This window comes from Prorops nasuta, unplaced genomic scaffold (genome assembly GCF_024137725.1).
Source record: "Prorops nasuta isolate Cenicafe-Biocafe unplaced genomic scaffold, Cenicafe_Pnas_1.2 PNAS00009, whole genome shotgun sequence".
NCBI lineage: Eukaryota > Metazoa > Arthropoda > Insecta > Hymenoptera > Bethylidae > Prorops > Prorops nasuta.
This window is the reverse complement of record NW_027116806.1, coordinates 4,406,772-4,431,951: the sequence shown is the minus strand read 5'-3', so window position 1 is coordinate 4,431,951 and position 25,180 is coordinate 4,406,772. Positions and strand designations below refer to the sequence as shown.

Here is a 25,180-nt window from a genome sequence, read left to right as displayed (position 1 = left end):
ATAGTGGGGATTGATGATGGGAAGGGATGGAAAGGAGGTATATATATGGAAGCTTCTCTCTCTCTCTCTCTCTCTCTCCTTGACTAATAAGTGGCTTAACGACTTCTATCAAGGAGGTTGGATACTTGGGACCACTATAGGTACGCGTGCAAACGCGTAAACGTACTTAGGAGAACTTTATATACCTTATTCAATAAAATATAGTCTGTGAATGATACCTCGACATCAATAATTGTAATTATACGAATTTGAATGATAAAAATCATCAGATTGCTTAAATGTAAAAAATTGTCGAGTTTTTTATTAAAGCAAAAACAAGATTCATCTAGATCATTGAGTTCGTTCTAAAGTTTAATTCGTAATATCTAGAAGATATTCTTATTTGTCTATTCGTAAGAGTGTATGTATATATGTATAAGGAAAACAGTGATTTTACGCAGATATATTATGCACGGTCAGAACTAAATTTTCATTTTAAAGGCCAAGATCTTCGCAAAGAATTTCATTTCCACAAATATTTGCAATGGCGGATATAAAAGCACATTTAGTCGAAGATTGACAAAAATCTTTTGGGATTTATTAAAATTATTTTCTACCAAAGTCAAATATATATGTATAGCACATTATTTCTCACGATCATTCTCCACCTGATTATTCTCGTCCGAGCAAACGCTCTATCCCTTCGTATTCCCAGGCACTATATATACGTACTGCATGCGGTATAGCGTGGAAAGTGGGGTCTCCGAAATTGACGTGACCGGATCGATCGCAGGATTTAACTGTCGCATTTTCTGCATTATCGATTTTGGAAAGACGCGAGTCTCCAAAAGCTTCTTATTTATTTCTTTCGTTGGAGTTGGTTATTCGAGAAAGATAATAATATATATCATTTAAATCTGTATTGGAGGCACAGTGAATTATTTATTGGAAAAGAGCTAGAGGGGAGGAGGGGGGGGGGGGGTGGAAAGTCTGCTATCAACATAGAAAAGCATAAATTAATTTGAAGGTTCGCTCTGACTTTGCGGTATAATATCGATCGATGTTCCGCGAGAATCGAGGGTTCGCTGCCTTAATGGCGTAGAACACTGTGCAGAAATGTGCCAGACGAGAATGTGAGATTCTCTGCCTTTGTGGAGCATTACCTTGCATCACTACTGTCTTACACATGCGAGCTTTGCTATCCTCCGAACATTGAATTATTTCATTTTCCCACAACCCATGTTACATATATATAGAACGTACATTTCAGCTTCGATAGAGAGCATGATAATAATTAATCATTCTTCTCTCTTTCTGTGTGTATATATATATATATATATGTGTATGGGAATGAAGAAGAAGAAAAAACAAACAAAACAAGTCTTTTCACACACTACTAAACCGAATGTGTATCGTACGCAAGTGTACATACTCTTATAGGCGTGAGGTGGTTCTTATAATCTCTCTCACATACCGTTAGCACATGCTCGCTTGACCTTGACATCCATTGTGATAGATATTTTTGTTACGGGTGTTTTTATCGATTAAATTAATACACGTGACGAACCAAATATTGTTCTCACGCGTGAAATTTCGCCTAAAACGAGATGGAGAAGAATGACATCATTTAAAAAATTCTATACGGTACACCAAGTATCGGAACGAAAAGATCTTTGGAAATGAAAAGCATAAGAGAGATTTTTTAACGCTGTTCAGACTACGAATGAGAAGCATAAAAACGCCTATGTGACTGTAAAAAAAAATAAAGAATTTTTAATAAAACTGTAATATGCAATATTGTTTATCGTGCAGTAAAAATAAATTACACGATGTAAAAGTTGTTAAGGCCAAGTTGGTAGTTGAATCAAGTTTCATAATTTCCAAAGGTAGTATCGGTAATGATTAAATCGATAGCAGGAAGAAGGTAGGTGGTTGACGATCATTGGGGTTGTTTTGCGAGTTATCGCTGATAATGATGGTTAATTAAGTGCGATGGTGTGGCGTTCGACAAAAACTCATTATTGGTGTAATAATGTGGAGAGGAAGGTGGGGAGAAATGGCATGTGTGATAAAAATATATAAATAAAGATGGCAGTGTGCGAGAGGGAGGTGTATAGGTTTCAAAGGCACAAATGTGTGCCTCGCCTAGCAGCATACAGGCACGATTAGAGAAGGGCTTAATTCGAGTTCTAATCGTATAATAGGAAAATTGTAATGCAAACGCGGAAGTCGTGTGATAATGTCTTTCGGCCGAAATTCTCCCATCTGCTGCATAAAAATATATATAAATAAAGATGGTAGTGTGCTAGAGAGAGGTGTATAGATGTCAAAGGCACAAATGCCTCGCCACAGCACACAGGCATGATTAGAGAAGGGCTTAATTCGAGCTCTAATCGCATAATAGGAAAATTGTAATGCAAACGCGGAAATCATGTCATAATGCCTTTCCGGCGAAATTCTCCTATCTGCTGCAACATCCAAGGCCACCCTCATCAGCTGTGCAAGCTTCCCTATAGATATAGCACGAGGCAGCTTCGTATAGGTATATGCTTTAAGCCACATGCATAAGTATACTTGCGCCACTGGCTCTACATCTTGTTCGTCTACCTGCACACATGCATATATATATATATATATATATATGGTAATATGTAGATCCATCTTATCGTTGCGTTGTTTCGCACTATATTACACCATACTGTACTGTGCTCGCACTGGCATAGAGTAATCCAATTAAATTCCTGGCCCTGCTTCGTATAAATTCAACCCGAATTCGAATACTTTGCTGGGTTCGATTGGCCATCAGGGAAGAAAAAATTGTTCCCTTTAAAAAACTTTCGGTCGTGTCTTATCTGCTTTAATAACGAGTCACTGCAATGCGAACTTGATTATGTGCCATCGAATTTTCAACTTTGTTAATTGGACAGGCTTTGCTCTTCGTGAGATAAACCTTGAACCTGGTGAAACACGCGCTCGTGGACTTGCAGGAAGTATTTTAATTAAGTCTCTATTTATTCTCAATGATTTTCTGTAAATATACTTAATTTTGTGGGGTATAGATGCAACATTGTTTCTTTTTTGCAAAAAGTGGTTTTTTCATGTCCAAGTTTATTTATTATTTTTTATATACGTTTGTATAGTATATATTAAAAATTATTATAACTTTGTGATTTTTTTTTTTTAGTAAGTTCCGATTGTTGTTATCAAATTACTCTCGTTCAAATTCTTATTTTGTGCGATCTTTCAATACTCTGAAGTAATACTTCTTTCACAGCCATTTTTGTTGCTTCGGATAAAGTGCATTAAAGGAAATATCTTTTGACCGTGCTCGATTCTATGTGGAGGATATCGAGCGAAGATCTGACCGAAATCCATTGGCTCGGACTTGGCTCAAAAGTATCTCTAAAAGAGAGATACCCTTATCGCTAAATCTGTTAAGTACGCTTTCTTCTTCTCCTCAAAGCTCAACTTCCTCCAGTACACTTGGACGATGCTAGTTTTTATCTAAATATATACAAAAACACGCTCTTTTATCTTCCTTAAAAATATTTGCAGAAAAGCTATTTTAGTGCAAATGTGCAACATCTCATTGCGAGTTTCTTTACAAATTTTTGTATCCAAGAAATGCGCAGTGTATCAATAATACAAAAATAGAGAGAAACTATTGTTTTTTTTTTAACATTTTCTAGAGCTTGAGAAAATCATATTTGTAAAAATTGTTCTCTGAAATTATTAAAGCTTTGAGATAAGTTATTAGATAACTGAAATGTGTTTTGTGTTCGCGTTCTCAACGGTCCAGCATTGAGGTTAATAATCGTATCTTTTTAGATAAAGAGAGAAATTAAAGTGTCTAGAAACGAGCGCGAGATCTGAAACAAGCCTGTAAGAGCAATTAAATTAGTGCCTTTTAAAGTGCAAGATCGTGTGGCAACTGCTTCAAGTTCCTAACCCTTTGTAGCGTAATTCGCTACCTTGCCTTATCTAGCAAACTTTCCTCTTTGATTTAATTTTATACATTTAATATCATATATATATATATATATATATAATAGCCAATTTTCGTATGTATACAGTGTTAAACATGGAACAGCGGTGTGCTAAATTTTCGCGACTACTCGAGTAATTTGTGAAATACAAAATAATTCATATAGGAAAAAAATGGAATGAACAAATTTGTTTATCGATAGTATTAAATAAAAGATACAAAAATCTTATTTAAAAATGATAGATTTCAGTTGAATTAAAGAAACCTGCAGTCTCCTAACTTGGACCAATAGCTGTCTAAAATAGATAATCAATCTTAGGAAGCATAATTAATAGAAAAAAAAAAGTTTCTTTTATCTCGATAGATTACATTTTCCCTGAGATTGTATACTATATTCGAGTTATTGGATTATTATTAGTAGTTTTGTTTTTTTCACGTATTGGACAAAACCAAACAGACTTGGATTGGTTCTATTTCTTCTTCTTATTGATATTTTATAAAGATTATTTTTACAATGGAAGCTTACAATTGTATCAACTTTTTCAACTATTTGTTTATTTCGAGAGCCTAACGAACCGTGCTTCGAATTACTTGTTATACTAGGCGTGATACAGTATTGTTCAATTTAGGAAGACGTTGGCCAAACTTACGTAACTTATGAGCAATTTATAAATAACAACCTCTACCCTAACTTCAAACTTCGGTTGATAAATCTATCATAAGGATTTTTATTCGAATAATAAAAATATTATTACTTGCCTTAAAACAGCGGGAGACTCTTTGCTTACTCTTTATCACCAATTAAATCACTAATTGGAGAAGAGTAAATTCTGTACATTTTCGTCATAAATAGGAATCCCTGGTGGTTAACGCTGATCTCAGACGAATAAACATAGTGTACGTAAACGCGAAGGTAATTCAAGACACACTAAAACACCGTGTGAAATCAAAGCGTTTACACTCCGTTTTACGTTTAGGTCTGAAGCACCCATTTCACAACTGTTTAAAACTACAAATATCTTATATTACCACGGTTAAGTTACATCGTTGGTGCAATTAAGCCAATATATGTTCGAAATTAGGCAAATTTCTCCTATATAAATCAAGCTTGCCAATCAGCCAACTAATTTCGTTTTTATTAAAAGAAAATAGTAATTTTGAGTCGATGGATCAAGTCGTAAAATCTAGATGACCAGTGTTAGATGTATCGTTATAGCCAGTATTAAACGTTAACGGTAAGTATATAGAAAGTCAGTAAAGTGCAGAGCTCCTCACTTTTCCAGCTTATTCAGTTTACAATGTGTCGGTGTTCGAGTTGAAGCGAACGTAAAAACATTTCATGATCGAGCTTCTACCGAGGAAACTATGTCTTTCGCTTGGCATCTTTCGCAGTTGATTTTCCGAGCAGTTTCTTCATAGGAAAGAGGTCGAGGGAAAAATGGACCTTTGATGAAACGGACCAAATTACTTTAGTCGAAAAAAAAAAATTGAATTCTAATTTTTTTTAAGGGATTATTAGTGTGTGCTTGGTACCACGAAACCTCGAAATATGAATGTGATAAAAATATAGCTTCGAAAGGTGCATGGATAAAAAAGGGCTTAGCTGGCAAAGTACGATCATTAGAAGTTCCAGATAACGAGGCGGTCGCTGTAAATACGTAGGAAAGTGATTATAAACGCGTAAATTTAAATGGAAAGAGACAAAAATGCAGGACTATTAGTTGTTTCGTGCGACTCCTGATCGGATTTGCGACACTTTCCGTTGGATGCTCTCAAATGCTATATCCACTGGGAAACTAATGACGCTCATTCCCTTCTCGTTTCACTCTGTTTTATATTTTAAGAGGTCATGCATAAGAAAGGCCGGGCCTCGGGCAGTGGACAAAAAGTGAAAAAGAAAAATATTTTACAAAACGATGTTCCAGCTGAATTCTTTTCCAGAAGGTTTCCTCCTAACTTTTACATCAGCAGAGCGCCAAGATTCTTCCTGAAAAACTTTCGAAAATGTTTCTTTGACTGTGCAAAAGGAATTTTTAAATAAATCCCTTTTAACGCGAAAGTAATTTATTCCCGCATATATAATAATTCTCGAGTTAATTAATTTCGTGTCATGTCCGTTTTTCTCACTATTTGTTACGTCACGAGGTGACACTGCCAACGTCCATATTTACTCGACATAAATCCCCCTCGAGCATGCCCACAAACGTGTTCCCTTCTCGTAGAAACAAAACCTTTTCTCCCGCTTTATCTCCTCTGTAATCTAAACTCTTCAAGAGCTCTAAACACGGTAACAAGGCTTATACATCGTTTAATGTACTCGGTAAATCAACCCCCTCCCTGTTAGTCATCGGTCAAGAGGCCATGACGCGTTCAAACCTCCAAACCGCTCTATAAATGGTCGATTAATCTATTTATTCAATTATCACAGTTCAATCTACCACGAAGTTATATAACCTTTGAATATTTATTGCTTCACGTGTCGACAGAATCTTGGGTATAAAGGATTATTATTTCATGCGTTAAATTTATCGAATCTACCCTGCTTAACTGTACTAAGAACCGATAGGAACTCGAATCTTTTTGCAGCAAGTATAAATTGTTTATTAAAATGTTTAGTTATATAATCTTTGAATAGTTATTGTTTTATTGTCGAGAGAATCTTGCGTATAAAGGATTTTATTTGATGCATTAGATTTATCAAATCGAGCCTGCTTAACTGTACCAAGAACCAATATAGGGACTCGAATCTTGTTGCAGTAAATATAAATTGTTTATCAAAGTTTTCAACATTACAACCATTATTGAATTTCATGCTTATTTAAAGTTCCATTGCTAATCAGTATTATTTACTTTTCCAGATCTCTTGGATGATAAAACGAATTTTGACTAAATAAATTGCAGGTTTGCCAAATTGAATAAACCGAAAATCTACTCTTTGCTTCTCCAATGAGGATAGTGGTATTGTGTGATTAATAATAATGTATATCATTGAGCGAAATATTAATTACGATTAGCAGGGTCGATGGTCAATTTTAAGCAAAAGTGGGTTTACACGCGGGATGTTTGCCAAGCATCGAGTGGAAAATACAGGGTAGCGTCGATATAGGGGCCGGTGGCTTGTGGCGAGCGTCTGGATTCGCCGAATAAACCTCGAAATGCTAGTCGCCCGTAAATTGCTCGCCACTCATTCCCACAATCAGTCTTTTCATCCATATATAGAAATGGCCAACCGACTTGCCAACCGAAAGAAACAAAAGGAAAAAGCTGTAGGAGGAAAATAACGAAACGTTTGACCGGAAGCACGCGAATGTATTTACGTGCACGCCCTCGAATTTCCACTGAAATCTTTCCAACTCTTTTGAAGCGAGCTGCAGGCTACGCGAGAATCAATCAATTTTTTGATTTTTACCATTTTCCAAGCTCCTCCATTTATCGTCCGGCTGTATAAATATTTGTCTTTTCCTACGTGCTTGGTAAATACAAATTTCTGTCTGAATTTGATTCAGAAATTCTACTTCTCGATACGGTCAGACTGATGGAGACAAAATTAGGGGATTATGCCTTGAAAATTGTAATAGGGAGAGGGTGAAGGAGGGGGGAGGATTTCGTGAAGAAAATAAGAGAGTTTTCGAGGTAAGGATCGAAGCAGGGCCAATGACGAAGCTGCTGTCATCTATTTTCTAGGGGGGGGGGGGGATGCGAATGGTTTAATAAGTTTTATGCTATCTTGATAAACATTGGAAGAGGGAGATTTCGTAGCTGCGGAATTGTAAGTATCCAATCGAACTTTCCACCCTCTCTTTTCTGGGAAATTATTCTTTTGTCGGAAATCCAGGCTTAACCTAATTTCGTGCCACTCTTTTCGTTGGATCATCAATTATGAGCACGCTTTCCTTTGGTTGGCTTTGAGAGAGAGAGAGAGAGAGAGAGAGAGAGAGAGAGAGAGAGAGAGAGAGAGAGAGAGAGAGAGAGAGAGAAAATTTTGGATAACATGGACGACGCCGACGGCCATAAACCGTAACGTGCTTTGGTTCTCTTTTATACAATTACGCAATTCCTCCTCTGACAGAAACATACATATATATATATATATATATAAATTAAAATATTTATAAAAAAGCATAAAATACATTTTTAGTCTCATCTTTCTTCTTTATTCATGTAATTTTTTTTACTCACAACAAAAATAATCCTCTTAAAATTGTTCTGTTGAACGTTGAGAAGGCAGAAACATTATAGAATCTACTCCATACTTAACTTTTTGACACGGTTGGCCTAACTTTTTGTTCCCGAATCTTGAAAAGTGCTTCACCATTATGCTGATAAGTCCTCGAGTGAAAATTGCTTGAAATTAAATAACCCTTGCAGAATTGAATGCTAGAGTCTAAAATTATACCTAATAAAAGCAAACGTGCTCCTTCACGAAGACAGTGCCTTTATGCACGTGTTTCAGAAAATTTGGTAAATTCTCGGTAAAATGTATACAGGCACGAGTGATTTTTGGCTGTGAAATTTTATTGCTACGTTATTATATATAGTCACGCGATGTTCAGTACGATGCAATAAATCTCAATGGTAATCCCTATGTAAATTCATTGGCAGCTTTGTCGCGCAAGTTGGACAATAAAGATCCATGTGTTTTCTATTGACCAAGTTCAGAAGTAATAAAAAAAGTAATCGGGGTAAATCGAGAATCGTCCGTGTAATGGTATAAGTCGATGCAAGGTTTCAACGAGGCATAATATTTGTTTCCATTGCTGCATGGAGATTGCGCCTGACCCAATTCCGTTTATATTCACTTTTGGAATTTATCAATTTTACTTGTATCCTGCGCTTGTGTGTGTGTGTGGGTAAAGTCGAGGATGCTGAAGAGTAAGTAGTGATACTTTGAAACTGGCCAGACACTTACCGAGGGGATAAACTCTATCAGTACCATCTAAACATGCTTGGGTGCAAAGTGCAACTACGAGCTACGAATAAAGGACTCTCTCTCTCTCTCTCTCTCTCTCTCAATCTCTAGTATTCTCTAGAAATCCGCTTGACTAAAATAAGTCTAAGTTGGCTTTGTTCACGCGCCCCTAGGTGGCGCGACTTGCTCTATACAATCGATTGTTTTCCCTATAAGATGCATTAATAATAATAAGGCTTTCCCACGTTTTCCTACAACAATATTGTTTCAGCAAAAATTACTATTATAGTAATTATTTAAAAATTTTATTGTTATACTTAATTACGAGCAGCATGGAGACATTCGGTTAAAAGAAAAAAGGATATGTGTGCAGCAGGGAGAAAGATTATTTATATTTTATTAAAGAATATTGAGAAAAAAAGAAAAGCTGTTGTAAAGTTTGATATATATATATATGCTCTTAAAGAATTAATACTACTGGTGCTCTCTGCTTCCTGAATTTTAAAGGGTATTCCATCTATAATAAATTATTAAAACTTAGTTTATTGGAAGAAATGTAATAAAACTTGCTTCTGTGCGTTACTGGTAAAACAAAATACTAGAAGGTACATGCGACTACAGCTTTTAAAAGCTTTTAAAAGTAAAGTTTTCTGCACTTATAAAACGTCCATGTTATTTTCAATAAAACAGATTCACGTTCCACTATCGAGGTATACGTATGTGTTCTATATCAGCCAAAGTTTTTCTATATCTTTGATCTCAACAGTTAATCATTCTTTTTGCAGAATGTGCATGACAGGATGAGACATGTGCCATCGTAAACAGCTCGTTTGATTGACATTCGGTAAGTGCGAGTAACTCTAATAGGCATTTATGAACTTAGTAGCTTAAGCTAACGTAAAGTATTAACGCGATTGCTATGAATATTTTAATTTGCTTGGTAAGATAGGTTAAGCTATTTCTTGCATTTAAATTACAATCTCAAAGAACATCAAGCTTACAATGCAAATGTTGGTAGTGGTTGTATATATATATATATATATATATATATATATAGGATTTCTCAATATTCATAAAAGTATCTACTTAAATAGTTTGACTCTAAAGAAGATGAATTTGCATGAGACTATTTCAGAGGTAATAGTGCTGAATAATGGCTAAATAAATTTCCTTTGCACTAATGTCTTTGCTATTTCCGTTTATAAATGTATGTGACATTTTCGTTTGAATTCAAACAGTTAATGAGAATAGAGAATTAAGAACCTAAAGAGAAGGTTAGCTTATCTGTCGAAAGATTAAAGTGAAATTACTATTGATCCACGATAGACTTCATTTTTAATCAGGTAAGTTATTTTTCAAGGACTATTTTTAATAACATAGGATTCATCCAATTTTCCTTAGCTTTTGGTAAATTATTCATGAAACGTTACAAGGGTTTTCATCAGAGCAAAAATTACCTTCAACGATGAATAATGCTACGTAGGATAGAATAGATAGAGCAGTACCATAGGTCGGTAACATCAAGCTAGCTCCCATGGTAACATTACCATTTACACTGTATTTCTTTAACTGTTTCTTATCCTTGTATTTGTACAATTAGTAGCAATCGCACACCCGAATCATTATACAAATTTTAAAGCTATATATTAAAAGCTAGGTGATGAAAATTGCAACATAACATTTCCTAATTATCATACACATTTGAACCCATGGTAAAGTGGTTCATACCTGGGTAAGGCTGACAAACCATTGACCTCCTCTACTTCAGCAAGTAGAGAAGGTAAACAGTTACCGTCGATCGTTTTTCACTCACTCCTGTCGCAGTACTAGTCAGAAAGCTTGTAAAGATGGCTCTGGAAGAGTAGACAAATGTTTATCTCCGACTTATCATCAAATTTCTAATAAAGCTCTCTTTGTTCCATATACACAAATCTCAATTTGTGTCTATACATATATCGAATTTTGTTTTAATCAGGCCAAGTGCTTTTAACAGTAAATTTAATGTAAAATGCAATTAGGAATTGGAAATAATAATTTATAAATTAAAAATTAATAAATAAATTAAGCTAATTTTCGGTAAAGCGAAGTAGAAAATATTTTTCAGTAGAAATAGTTCAATTTATATTGTACATATATGTTACGTGTGCGTAAGTAGAAACAGTCTTTAAGTATTGACACAAACTAGTTTCCTCATATTACTTTATATAAATGTATCAATTAAATGCAACGAGTAATTGGTATTTGAAAATGCAATAAGTGTTGCAAGTTTGAAATGAATATTTAAGAATGTAGATAAAAGTTTGAGCTAATGCGATATCTACCGTAATTTATCTATAAGAATATGTAGCTACATCATTATTAATGTGATAGTATCATAAATTTCGATGTCAACCATTGGATTGACGGTGTATGTATACGATAATGATGTCGAAATGGAGAATTTCCGACTTGTTACACGTGTGAATCAATTTCCACATAAAGTTAGGGAGATAAACACACTATATTGAGTAGTAGATATTTCAATAGCAGCAGGTTAATTATTCCTAGCGATTTTTGGGACTTTAAGATGTAAGAATCAGTTTATAAAATGTGTTTCTGCAAATTTCGTTTTAAGTTATTTAAATTTTAAGCAGACCAGAGGCATCTCCGGATATTCGTGTCAAATGTTGACACAACATCCGAACGTTTGCTGTAGTATTGACAAGCGAAGTGTTAAAATGAGCAGCATCGAGAGTCACTCTAACAATAACATTATTGAATACACCAATATACAATTAAATGCAGAAAACAAATTAGTAACAATACCTTCGATTTTATTAAGATACTTTAACCACAGGCTGAGTTGAAAACTCTCCAATATTTAAATAATTAGGAAATTAGTTTCAATATTGAATAATGTTTCAAGAATATCAATAAATAATCACCAAACTTTCCCACGTATTAGTGTTTGAGAATTAAACAATTAGTCGATATAGTCCTTTCAGGTAACTACGTCAGTTTAGAAATCCCAATAGTTAATAATATTCAAAATAGTTTCCAGCACAGCAAAATAATTAAAATTATTGGAAATTTCATTCTCCAATACTATGGTAAACAGGAGCAACGCGTTTTGGGCAATATTTGTTATACGCTGAAAAATAATGGAGAGTAGCTGCAAATATTTGTATATGCAAATTTGTATGAATTCGCAAAATGGAATAGTATAGTATATCGTTGAAGAGAGAGAGAAATTTCAAATGGTCAAAGGTTTGCAGGAGCAATATATCAATGATTTTGGCGTGTTTGGAGTTTAATTCAAAGTTTCATTCGCGTATAAAGTGTAAGTTGACGATAATTAAAATAGTAATCGTATGACCAGTGTGAAAATTGGAGTTTCGTGGCAGGTTCGCTTTGTGGAAAGGAGGGGAGGGGAGGGGGGGGGGGGGGTAGAGCAGGGTATGTAGGTGACGTTAGGGGGGTGGTGGACGCTGTAGGGAGTGGATATGTAAAGAGAGAAGAGGAGGGAGGAAAAGCATAGGTTACTCGACGATGAAACCCGAGGACTTCCGGAAAGGGTCGAGCAGAAAGGGGTAGTGGTCCACGTTCCGCATTCACTGGGTTCAAGGGAGAGGGATGGATGGTGGATGCTACTGTTGGTGAAAAAGAGAAAAAATAATATCGAGAAAGAGGGGTGGGGGGTAAGGAGAGGCGACAGCAAGGTGGCTCGTTTGACGTTCCTTGGATATACCTATAGTACTGAGAATATCTGGTGCGTGTGCAGAACGTGTTTTACGCGACACCGACACCGACGCCGACGCCGACGCCGACGCCGACGCCGACACAAACGCTGGCTCACACTCGATCGACGGCGCACACGCCAGATTTAGCAGCACCTTACTGTCAACGATCTGTACTCCTTTTCCGATTTCGAGATACCGTTACACTATTGCACTTTGAAATCTACGCGTGCACCTCGTTAACCTGGACTTTGTTTGGAAATTGTGACTGAAAATTCCGAGTATCGTTTTTCCCAGAAGCACGAGTACTGTAGAAAGTCGAGTTCTACTTGAAAGGAATTTCGTTGCAGTGAACCAAAAACTGGTTGGGAATTTAATTTTGCACTCGTTGCTGTTTTTTTGCATTGTTTGCTTCTGTAAATAATAAATATACGGTCAATGATGATTAGCTCGGCCTAATAATATTTAATTGTGCGGTAGTAATGCTGTTATTTATGATTATAGATTATTGCCTAGTGTGAGAAAGCACGTTGCAGGCTGTTGTGACGTAGGTGCTATTTTAACGCAACTGCATATGGTGGTGGTGGCGGTGCTGTCTTTTTTTTTAATATTCTAGTTTTTGTAAAGAGTTTCGAGAAATTTCAGGGAAACTCCCTTCTTTCCCATTATTACGAAATATTTTTTTGTTGAATCATGTTTCTATTATTTTCTTCCAAATGTAATTATAAAAACAATTATATTAACTCAAATGGAGAAATTAGTCAATTTAATTTCGAGTGAGTCATATCGTGGCTGTTATATAGTTGAAGTTTTTTTTTTAGCCAAGTTTAATTATCGCCGAAGATTCGAGTTTATTCGGCGTTTTAACATGCAGCAATAACGTAAAATTGATACAAAAATTAAAGGCAAACTACCGACTCTCAACGAGACTTGACAAAAATTGAATTCTACACAGAGAAATAAGTTTTATGTAAATTTAGCAAGCGGATGAAGTATATAATATCTCTATGATGGTTTGTGGTATTGGGATTTTTCAGTATCGTGCATTGCGTAATAAGGAAATGGTAGAGTAAACACGCTTTGCTAGATTAAAGCTACTGTTGAATGACGCTGTTACTCGCTTAATAGCTCCATTTCAATGGGAATCTCTGGACGACAAAAGATGTTTCATCGATGTTCTGAATTACCAATCCTATTTTCATGAAAGCTGCCTTTATCACGCTATTCGTCGATTGGAGGATTTAAATGAAATTTTAGGAAAAACTTTGTAACAATTTCGAAACAGTTCCATTGAAACATCCTTTTCCAGTAAAGTGCCATTATATTTTATTCTGACAAAAGAAGCAAACTTATCGTTAAAATTTCATTGAGGTAACAACCAATAGTGGCAGAGTTTGAGCTATAAAAATGGGCTACACGGGGCTATCAGGCCAATATTTTTCGGAGCTGGATCCAAATTTTAGTAGTCCACCCAGTGATACCGATCCAACTGTACGTGCACGTAAACTTGTAAGTATTCTGACTAAAACTATTTTTTGATAAATTCACTCCTCCAAGGAATTCATGTTACGACCTTATATATCGAGTGAGATTTCTATACACTGGCTCGACAAAGGCCGGAATTTTTCTACTTAGATTCGACGAGCTCTTTAGAGGCATTTATTTTAATAGTGGAATGATCAAAGTCTGTCGAGCATAGAATTAACAGAGCTTTCACACCATGTTGTATAATGTAAAGCTGATAAAGGGTTAAGGGAGCTTTCAGCATACACTTCAGCTACTATAAAAGCAACTATGTGCGATCTTACATATTAAATTATACGTGGGTATACGTGTTTGCCTCGACTGTCTAATTCGTCTTGAGAAGATACGATTGTTTCTCTGCTGTATGGGGCATAAGTATAGCAAATCAATTTATGTTACGTATTATCTCGTAATTTAGAGATACAGAATGAAGCGAAGACGTTGCTATATTGATTAACTTCCGAGTTTTTAAATATCGTATAGATAGTACGACCGAGAAGACAAAATATTCGTACTGACGTATATTTAAAGCATCCAATCGATTTTTCACATTTAAGATAAAAATAAGATGTAGCCTTTCAGACATGTTGAGGATACAGGTTGTCAGAAGTTTTTCTCGATTTTAAACAAAGCTTATATGTTTGGTTGATCGAAAACTTTCCGAGTAATCGTTTTCGCGTTTGGTTTAAACATGAAAATACATTTTAATGGGAAGGGATGAGAGAAAGATGGGAGGGGGGTGGGGGTGGATGAAAAAATTGGAAAGGTGCATGCACGACCAGGAGAAAAGTTGTAATGCTTCTCGATAGTAGAGTTAAATCATGGCCAATTTATTTGCAATTATTTTTTAATTGTGATATACGCAGAAGACTGGGATAACGAGCCGTCCAACGAATATCCCGATTATGGAACATTTTGATCTCTTTTGTCGGCTTAAGGCCATGTTACATACGCTATTAAAATATATTCCATATTTATTACACCAAGCTATATTTGTAGTTTTTACATTTGAGGAATGTGAGAATGATACTTATTCGCGTTACTGTTTTCAGATTGCAATATATACAGTATATATTTGAGATATTGAAAGGTCGAGTCTCATTTTTATTCCTCGCACGATTTCTTCTTTAATGTATAGTGCAAAGGTGCACGTTAATTACCTTAGACACGTACTTTCAATTATTCATGAAATAACTATGTGGTTTTCCCATAGGTAACTACTCCTTCCCCCATCGGTCTTCTCCCTAACTCGGTTTGCTCCGTGCCACTTCCTTGACTAGGAAGTATGACCTATACATACCATTAAGGTGAACCCCGCTCGTATCGACCGATTAGGAGGTCGCGCCAGGGTTGGATTTGTCTTTTACAATTTCTAAAAAGCTATTTTTTCTTACTCCAAATTTAACTCCATTTTGTATTTATATCCCAAATATCATTATCCGATAACTTTTTTTAACCCCTGAAGACTGTTGAAATGTTATGAAACAAAAAATAAACATTTGTTTTTTTAGCAAATTTAATCATTGAAGAGAACACAAATACACAATTTAACATTTCTTAAGAAAGTTAGAGTGCTTGTGTGTGTGTGTGTGTTTGAGATAGAATACATAAATTTACCAAGTTTCAAACTTTACGCGAAAACGTTTGTATCGGAGCCTCCGGTGTGCACGCAGATATTTTCCTCAATCGATGATAAGGAAAAAATGATGTTGGAAAAAGTTGGAATATTTTTAGAATTATCTCGCAACTAAAAAGTTTTCTCATAACTCAAGGTAACGCGATCAAAAGATTCCATCATGATAGACGGTTACATTTTCTACATATAAGATAATTTAATATACCGAGGAGAAAAAAGTAAACAGGTATGAAATTTTATTTGCGTTCATCGTAGGAAAATGCACGCGATTTGCTTAACGACCTGTGTACAGTACAAAGGACTTTGATAAGACTATTTAACACGTGGTATATACTCTCATTACACATACGTGTATAATATATAATCCAGGCATTATTACCTCTGCAAGTATTATTGTCAATTTCGGTAAGACGTTGAAAGAGACAGAGAGAGAGAGAGAGAGAGAGAGGGGGGGGGGGAGGGGTAGGAGAGAGGGTAGAAATAGAATATTTAAAGGACTAAAGTAGGGCTATGTAGATGGAGAATAAATTTAGAGGCAAACTATTGATTATACGTGCTTCGAATCTGAGCTGATATGTCCTTCAGGTGGGCATGGAGCGCAGGGACGTTATTCTGACTGCAGTTTTCGGGACAGTCGGAGCGCTCGTGGTCTTAGGCGGCATCGGACTGGCGATTTGGCTTTACTTGCGCGCCAGAAACTCGAAACAGCGAGACGACGACCTGGAGGACCAAAATGAAATTAGGGACGACGGCGGTGGAAGCCAGCAGCAACAGCCAACCAAGAAGAACGGATTCTTAAATCTCAAAACTCCTCTTATCAGCACCAAAGCTTTCGGGTGAGTCACATGTATACCGTTTGCTTTCTTTTCTTCCTTCCTCAAACCGTCATGCACAATTATTATCATATACTTAACTTCTTCTACGACTCGATGAACAATCTACGTGTATGTGTAACCAAATCTATATATAGCTCTTTCGAAGAAAATTCAAATATTTACGTTTTTTTTTTACTCAATTTTCTCTTCCTCATTTTTATTCTCCGTATCTCGATCGTTGGTATATTCATAGATTCATTGAATTATGGATGCAGGTTGGTTTTGTTTTGAAATGTTATAATTGAATGTGTGGGTAAGTATAGGAGTTTTCATGTACTTGTTTCCTTCTTTTTCATCCTTCGCGTGTTTCTCTCTTCTTATTTTCGTTAACAAATTTAAATCGCTTGGATATTATTCTTACGCAAATTTTTGTGGTACCAGTGCTAACAATAGGAGAGAGAGAGAGAGAGAGAGAGAGATTTGGAGTTGGGGACTGTGTGTTTCTTAAATCGTAATTTTAAATGTTCTCTCTCTCTCTCTCTCTCTCTCTGCAACAATATTTCGTTTGACCATCCATCAACATACTTATTTTCTGCATTATCAGCCAGTGGTGCTCGAGAGTAAATAAAAATTGATCATCTGTCAGAGAAGTATCAGTGGGAGAGCTTCAGAAGCAGCTTGCGATAAGGTGGAAGGAATGTTCGATAAGCAGAAACCTGCACAGTTTCTGTTCCAAGCTCATCGTCGGCAAGGTAGAATATTTTTATCCACAAGGCATTCGAGTAGTAACGTCCAATATGTGTAGGACTTGCTGTCTCTCGTATTGCCTGGACCAGCCCATTTTCTACCACCAGCTCTGATATTATTGCTACTTTGGTTTAACTTCGCTTTTCGACGTTCACCAATTATTAACTCATCGATCAAATCTTGAAGAATGCTTCATTATGGATGGCAATGAAATTAGAATAAGACTCGCTTAATTTTTTCCCCTGAACAATGTCGTCCTAAGGATATTGATAGAAAGCGTACTATAGTTTTCAGACAGCTAAAAACTGGTCTCTCAATTAAATATTCATGCTCGAACGACTCGTTACTTGCTCTTTATTTAAACGTTATTTCGTTTACGTTTAACCTTCCATCCTTCTGAAAATAATTAAAATATTATCGTACTTTTTGCTTATTACGACGTTACTTTATACGTTTCAGCAAACTGAAGTGGGAGAAACGAAAAGGGTCTATCTGTACGACGATTAAAATTTTTGGAGCTTTAATCTTTTCGCAGCTTCGTGGAGGTGTTTCTGACACGTTTTACCAGCACAGATAGGAGCTTTAATGATAGAGCGAGATGCTTCGAGACTCGAGATGAAAACAATGGGAGCAGAAATAGAAAACTGTCTGTCAGTGACTACTGTGCTTACTCGTTTGTGTGTTTTTCAATATGTGCATAGTATATTAACGTTTTTCTCTCTATCCCATTCATCTAGGGGAAAATACATAGGTTTTTTTATTTTTATCAAAGTCAATCAAAATATTTGACACGTTTAAGGGGAATAGCCTTCAAAGATCCATTGTTCAAATTTTTGTATTGTTAAGAATTTTAATTATTTTAATATTTATAAATGCATCGTGGTGTGTGAGCATTGAACTCTGGCATTTATGCTGCATATTTTCAAGTTAAAAAATAATTCTACTACTTTACTTATTTTTTAGCGATACAGATATACGAATTATTATTTTCTAATTATCAGGTGATACTTTTAAAACTCGTATACCAAAATCTTAAAATGGAAGAACGAACTTTCTTTTTGATCGATTACGTTAGCCTTTTTGGACCGAATGCATTTGTACAAATGAACCGAACGCTTACCTCTACATGCGACTAACAGGGACACCCCCACCACACACACACACACACACACACATCCCCAATGCGAAGCACAGTCTATCAACTCGTATCGATTTACCCGTTTCTGCTCTTCGAACAGCAGCTACTTTGCCATTTCGTCAAATACCAATTTAATACTTTTTGCAAATCTCCTTCACAATTTATTACGTAATTGTCGTTGACAAATAAAAGCTTTTTCGTATTTTCTCTCCAGGAAGAAAATATTTTTCGAGATGCAAAATTTTAAGAAAAACGCAGAAACACAATACGTGCTTGATCAATGGAATAAACCGAAGAGAAAGAATTATAGTTTTAATGCATATATACGCAGACACTCCGTTGTGTTATGCGCGAGGTTGGTGTCTTTGCCTTTTGTAATTCTATTGGATAGAAGTTGGAGCTAAAAGCTATGTTCTTTCATACCTACCCCCTCCCCTTCCCTCCTCTCTCTCTCTCTCTCTCTCTCTCTCTCTCTCTCTTTCTCATCGCAATTAGGAAGATTATAGAAAAAAGCGTGGACTATTTGGCGCAAAAAGAGAAGAAAGATAATTTGTGTGGCTCACAATAAGAATTGTAATAGCCACCAGTATCATTATCTTTGCTATACTGTAACGTTCATTATCCACCATTGTTAAGCCACTTTGATAACCGAACGAGCTCAACAGTCGAGGGTATATCGCTTTTTTACTTCTCTTATATTAAATTTGGAAATGCGAACTTTACAATTGCGTTTTAATTAGAGCCAAGGATACAGCGTTGCTCAATCTCAATATCGGAGTATAGAGCAAGGTTTTCGGTCGACATTTTCATCGAGACTGCAGTGTTTCACTTACCTACTGCACGACTCATTGTGCTTATATATATATATATATATATATATATATATATACAGTATATCTCCCAATCGCTTGGTACTTAAATTTTACAATTACTCAATTTTTAGATAGTTCCTAAGATATAAATATAAGCTCGCAGGTTAATGGTACTTCCACACGCTTTTATCTCGTCCACCATTATTTCCCTTTTCGTAATTTTACGATTTCATATTAAACAGAAAATCCTCTTTATTCCTTTCTATCATTTAGCATTCTTTGCGCATAAAATATTCTTCGCATTATTCACGCAAGTTAATTAGTCCATGAGAAATGATTTCGTGTAATTACGGTTACTTTTTATCAATGTCATAAATTCATTGTTCGAATGGCAGTTGGAAAAACTAAAATACTCGAGGAAATTTTTATTGCAACTGTCAAGTTTATATTTTACACACAAGAGTGTCATATATAATAACGTTTTCTTATTTCGTATCACGGAGGAATATTGGAGAGAAATTTGGAGCGTTTTTAATTGTTATATAAAAAATTTGCTCTTTCATATTGGAGCGAGTAAAATAATTTCCATTTTTAACTTTTGACACCCAGCTGGCTTTGTTGGTCTTATCGAGACGACAGCTGCGTTGTGCTCCTTTATTTCACCTGCCGTATTATCAAGCTTCGAGACTGATAAGTTTGATAGTTAGGACACCGCAGCTGTCGCATCCTAGCTTTCATCTCCAACGAGAGAGAAGCCTATAACAGATTTTTCAATCTTCGCTTCGCTGTCAATTGCACACAAAATATCATTATTTTCGAGTATCAATTTAATGGGAAAGCATTACACTTGAGATATTCGAATAGCAAAAATAAAGATGATAAAAATAAAATATGAGATTATATGATATATATATATATATGCAACAATTGAGCTGTTGTAACGTCGATCGAATTAGCGGGGGAAACATATATATATATATATATATAATACAATGTCTAAATAAAATAATTGATCGAGCCATTGTTATTATAGGATGATGGGAGCGAGTCTGAGTGGGGGGGGGGGGGGGGGGAGGGGGGTTGGATTGTTTGGTGGAGACTCGTCTACTATAACTCGAGTAGCTTTGCAACTTTGCCGTTATCTCTCGTGTCGCGTCACGTCATATTGGTTTATTTGTCTTGCAAGCAATCCTGGAAGCAGCTGCGCGCTCAGCCCTTCGTCTAATGATCTATCTTAAATAATTACGCCGCTCTTGGTATTGTCCTAGCCACCTTGCACACGCAAATGCCAACACAAATCAGACGCTGGTAACACCATATATAGATTGCTCTAATTATGATCTCAATTATTTGTCTGGAGAACAGTATAATGGGTCACTTTTAAATATTGTTTTGTGCAAACATCACACAATTAAAACTTTTATATATATATATATATATATATATATATATCTTTTAACGAAATTATATACAATTTAAAGAAATTGGTTACGTATAGAAATAATTTTAATGCTATTTTTGTAGAAGAAAGGGGGCACAATTTTGAACAGTAATTTTCCTTCAATTTTCTGCATCCAGTATACTGTATTTTATCCGTTGATCGACTGGATTTTGAGGCACTCTCCTCTCTTTCTCTCTAATCATTGCTTATCGCATTACGCTTATCTCTCTTTCTCCGCTCCTGAATTCCTCTAGGCTAGACCACCATTCTCTCTTGTTGTAGACCGATCAATATACGAGAAAGAGGGAGCAATATTATAAGCAATAAAAAGGAGCGAAGAAAGAGACGTCCTCGCATTCTCTCCTTCTTTATATTTTCCATTTCCCAATACTCGGCCACTTGGAATAAATTTTTTCCTGATAAAAAAATGCTGCTAAAAAATATGCAATTCTGTACACGATTTTTAGTTGTTATTTTCAAGAAAATAACGCTTCTCGTGATTCAACCTAACGTCACTGTCGCAGATTTTCGCACCATAGCAGAAACCTGTTACACACGTCCACTTCTTCGATGTGTCATAAAATTTGGAGTGCAGAAAATTTACTGTTTTTTTTCTCTCACAAGTTTTTTCCTTCAACCTTCTTCGTCTTTTTAAGAGCACACCCGTTTAAAAGGAGTGTAATTTTGTTCAACTGTATCTTGCAGCACATTGTTAAAGAACTGAAGTTAGTAGGTTTAAATTTTCATGATGGATGCGATCCAGAAGAAATTTCTTACAGTGTATATATTCATATTCATGCTTGACTTTTATATCTTCGTTCACTTTGCAGAAGAATAAGAAGTGGAAAATGTATTTCTTACCTTGTTACACAAAGGTCCCAGCTGCTTGCCAGTAATTTTTCATAAAATAGAAAGAGTGCAGAGTGGTCCTAGTATAGGAGTAGCAGCATTGGATTACAAATACCGTGCTTTATATTCAGCGTGCCTCGCTCTCCATGGAGGATGGTTCTTTGACCAGACTTCAAATTGAAAACAGTTTGAATTTAGAGACTTTTCCATGAAAATGTCTCTGTCGCCGATCCAAAGTACATCGTGATAAAAGTGTCTCCTTGTGATCTTTCAACTCTCCTATAGTATTTGCCGAGAGTGAACAATGGTAAAATCAAAAGATCCTCGAATATCTCGAGTAATAGAAAAATAAAAGATTACGGGTCGAAGTAGAGTGGTTTGACAGTAGCGTTTTATCGAGAAAACTAATGCATAACGCATTTTCCTTTCTTCCAAAGCAACGCTACAACTATTTATGGATAAGCGTCATGTGCCTGGAGCTAGCAACAAGAGTTTCAACATTTTCTTCAAACTTTCGCTTCGCAGCCGTAGTTTTAGCTGGAATTGCAACTTGGCAAGCTTCTCCGATCTTACGAACGAATATAAATGGAATGTGGATAATTATGAGCGATGTAACTCAATTATCATTAGTTCCTGTTTGCTGCACGAGCGTCGCGAAAAGAACAAGATAGTCATAGGAGGTTTATTGCTATGGAATTCATTAATGGAAGCAATTTATCACGCGGAGTCGTGGAAGCCCTAAGCGCCGCGATGGACGTTTCATTTTGAGGCTGCAGCCTGTCAAAGGCATCAAGCTCGAGCCTCGAGGGTGGCTCGCATTTTAGCCCAGCATAGGAAAAAAAAAAAAAAAAAAATAGTGTGTTGCACGAGTTTTCATTACTTATTCCAGACGTTATTTCTTAAGTATATTTTCAACATCCCTTAGAGTCACGTCCACACCACAGAGTCCCTTTAAAAAATCTGATAATTTTTAAACAAGTTCCAATCTTTAAATTGTCCTCATAAACACTGATGGTTGCTATTAATTATATTTGGATGGTTGTAATAATACTGTTCCATTATCTTTAAATGACAAGTACTATATATACACGCGTGATGTACAATTTCGATACGAGAACATTGTTACTACTGCGAAAGTGTCGTACTACTTGCAAATAATTTCATTAAAATGGTATCGAGCGAATAAATACAACGAGCAAGTATAACAAATTTGTGTGTTTTCATCAATATACCCATCAAAATTCGGATTGTCCAATATTGATGCACAAACATTTATGCAGATCCGTAAACAAGTACTTGCTGGTTTAGATTTCTATATATATATATATATAATATGATCAGAGTTTGCTGTATTTTAGTCGCAAAATTAGTCAACGTGTTATACAAATAATTAGGATAAAAAATAGTCATTTAAATCCATAATATAAAATCGAGTTTCATTTGAAGCAAGGTGCACCAGTGTGATGGAAAGGTTTGATTGAAATTTCCAAAGAAACTAGAATTTAAGAAGGACTGTGTCGAGGTTTTCTTAGAAGAGTATTTGCACAATAGTTGATGAGGTGTCGTACATATATAAGTAGAGAAGGAAAATCGTGGTTTGCTCAATATTGACCATCGTAAAACTTGTATCGGTAGACTTTGGCTCGGGGCTCGTTGCATCAGGTGTGGATAGCATGCTCGGAAGCAAAGGGGTATAAATCATCAATGATGCAGGGTGTTGTTAACCGCTGATGCTAGAGATCCGGAGGATGCATATGTCCTCAAACCCCTTTACACTGATACGTTTGATGCATGGCACACCTCTTTGTGACATATTTACGACCTCTATTATACACATATACTTTAACCTCACATATAATTATTGCAAGCTTTTAACCATGCGCGTCTTCATTAACATAAAACTATTTTGCACAAAACGTGTCTCTCATAACACAATAATAACACCTTCATTTTTGCTCCAATTAAAATCAGTCCCAGTCTTCTGTGTTACATTCTTTTTTTATTAAACCACTACATGTGTATCAACGAAACTATTGTTGCTATATACAACATTAAATAAAATAATGAAAATCTCTCTTATAGGATAAATGTTAAAGTGCACCTGTACCCCTCACTGATTCGTATAACTTTATTCGCAGCATCTTTTTACGAGCCTCTTAACACATCCTATTTACAATCTCTTTATTTTCTATTGGATAAATCCGTGTAATAAAAGTCTCTGCGTCATGGAGTCTTTCTGACGTCACGCTGGACAGCATCCACAGGAATATGTTTTCTTTAACGTCGAGTGTAATGGGAGCGAGAGAGAGAGAGAGAGAGAGAGCTAGATGGAGATGTGTGTATTTTTATGAAGATAAGAAATCTAGGAGAAAATTGCAATTGAGATGATTCGTCTTGTAGGACACTCGTATTTTTCTCCTCTATTAAACGAGTTCCTTGGGGAAGCAGCGTATAATGTGATGCAAATGCAATGTATCGTGCGAGTCAAGGAGTGTTATATGGGGGGGGGGGGGGGGGTGGGAGAGGGCCAAGCTTTGAGAAAGAGGGAGTGTGCGTCATGTGTGTGCAAGGGTGAAGAGAGAGAGAGAGAGAGAGAGAGAGAGAGAGACCTGTTTCTCAGTATCATAACAGAAGGGTACTCGAGAACTATACGTATATACCTCTTACCTCGAAGGCATTTCGTTTCCTCTATTTCTAGCTGTGTCGGTGCTTCCGTTGGTATCTCGAAACTTGACTGAATAAATAATTCAGAGTAGCGTATAACCGGGTGAATAAGGGAGATCCTGCGAAAAATGCAATACCAGTGTATTTCCGTAATGGTTGATAAGGTGCCAGTTGGAAAAGGGCCAAATCGCAATAGCCAAGTGTTTTACGCTACTTAAATCAGCCAAATGCAACAGATGCCACTTGTTACGTTGCGTTACGATCCTTAACTAGCGAATTCTACACTCACCCCCCACCCCTTTCTCTATATCCACCTTCTACACACCTATCGATTTTACCCTGTTAAAAACAGCTGATATTTGTTTTTTATCAAAGCTATAATACAGGATGTACCACTGAAGACACCAAAGCGTGGACGTAACAGTTGATTTATTGTCGAGTTTATAATAAACATATTTTTTTCATAAGATCTTTTTCAATCCTCTCGTTATTTGCCACTTGAATAGTTCTTGGCAAAAAATTTATATCCTTTATTATTTTAGAAATAATTTTCATCTTACGTCTGCATTCTGGTGCTCCTTCAGTGGTACACACCCTGTGTACAGTCCCATGTACTTGGATCTTTTAAACTCTTTCTCTCTCTCTCTCTCTCTCTTGTTTTTGACTATTTCACACTTTCCCCTTGATCAATAGAATTTGTTCAACAGTGATAAGACGCTGTTTAGGTTTTTTTTTACAAGCAATTGTCTGTTTACGCTTTATTAAAGGTCACCCCTCTATCTCAGCAGTGTGTTCACATAGTAATTTGAGTGGGAATTCTTTCGCTTATCAACGCAGCCCTCACCCTCATTAATCCTCGTTTGTGGCCCCTCCATTTTCACAGTGCTTCCGTCTGGCTGGGATATATATTTTCAAGTATACGTCTCCTTTCTTTTACGAGATAAACTTATCAAAATTCTTTCACC

At 36.0% G+C, this 25,180-nt stretch overlaps 1 protein-coding gene across 3 annotated transcripts in view; it reads left to right on the top strand.

Moving 5' to 3' along the window:
• Positions 1–25,180, top strand: part of Syt7 (Synaptotagmin 7) — a 121,061-nt gene that overhangs the window by 35,033 nt on the left and 60,848 nt on the right. For 2 of the 3 annotated variants that reach the window (XM_066731859.1, XM_066731858.1), the window contains exons 1-2: positions 13,527–14,098; positions 16,335–16,585. In XM_066731859.1, the coding sequence (XP_066587956.1) occupies positions 13,997–14,098; positions 16,335–16,585 (353 nt within the window). In that variant the 5' untranslated portion in view covers positions 13,527–13,996. Of the gene's footprint in view, positions 1–9,658; positions 9,718–13,526; positions 14,099–16,334; positions 16,586–25,180 lie in introns of those variants that run through there. The other variant, XM_066731860.1, reaches the window with a different exon arrangement.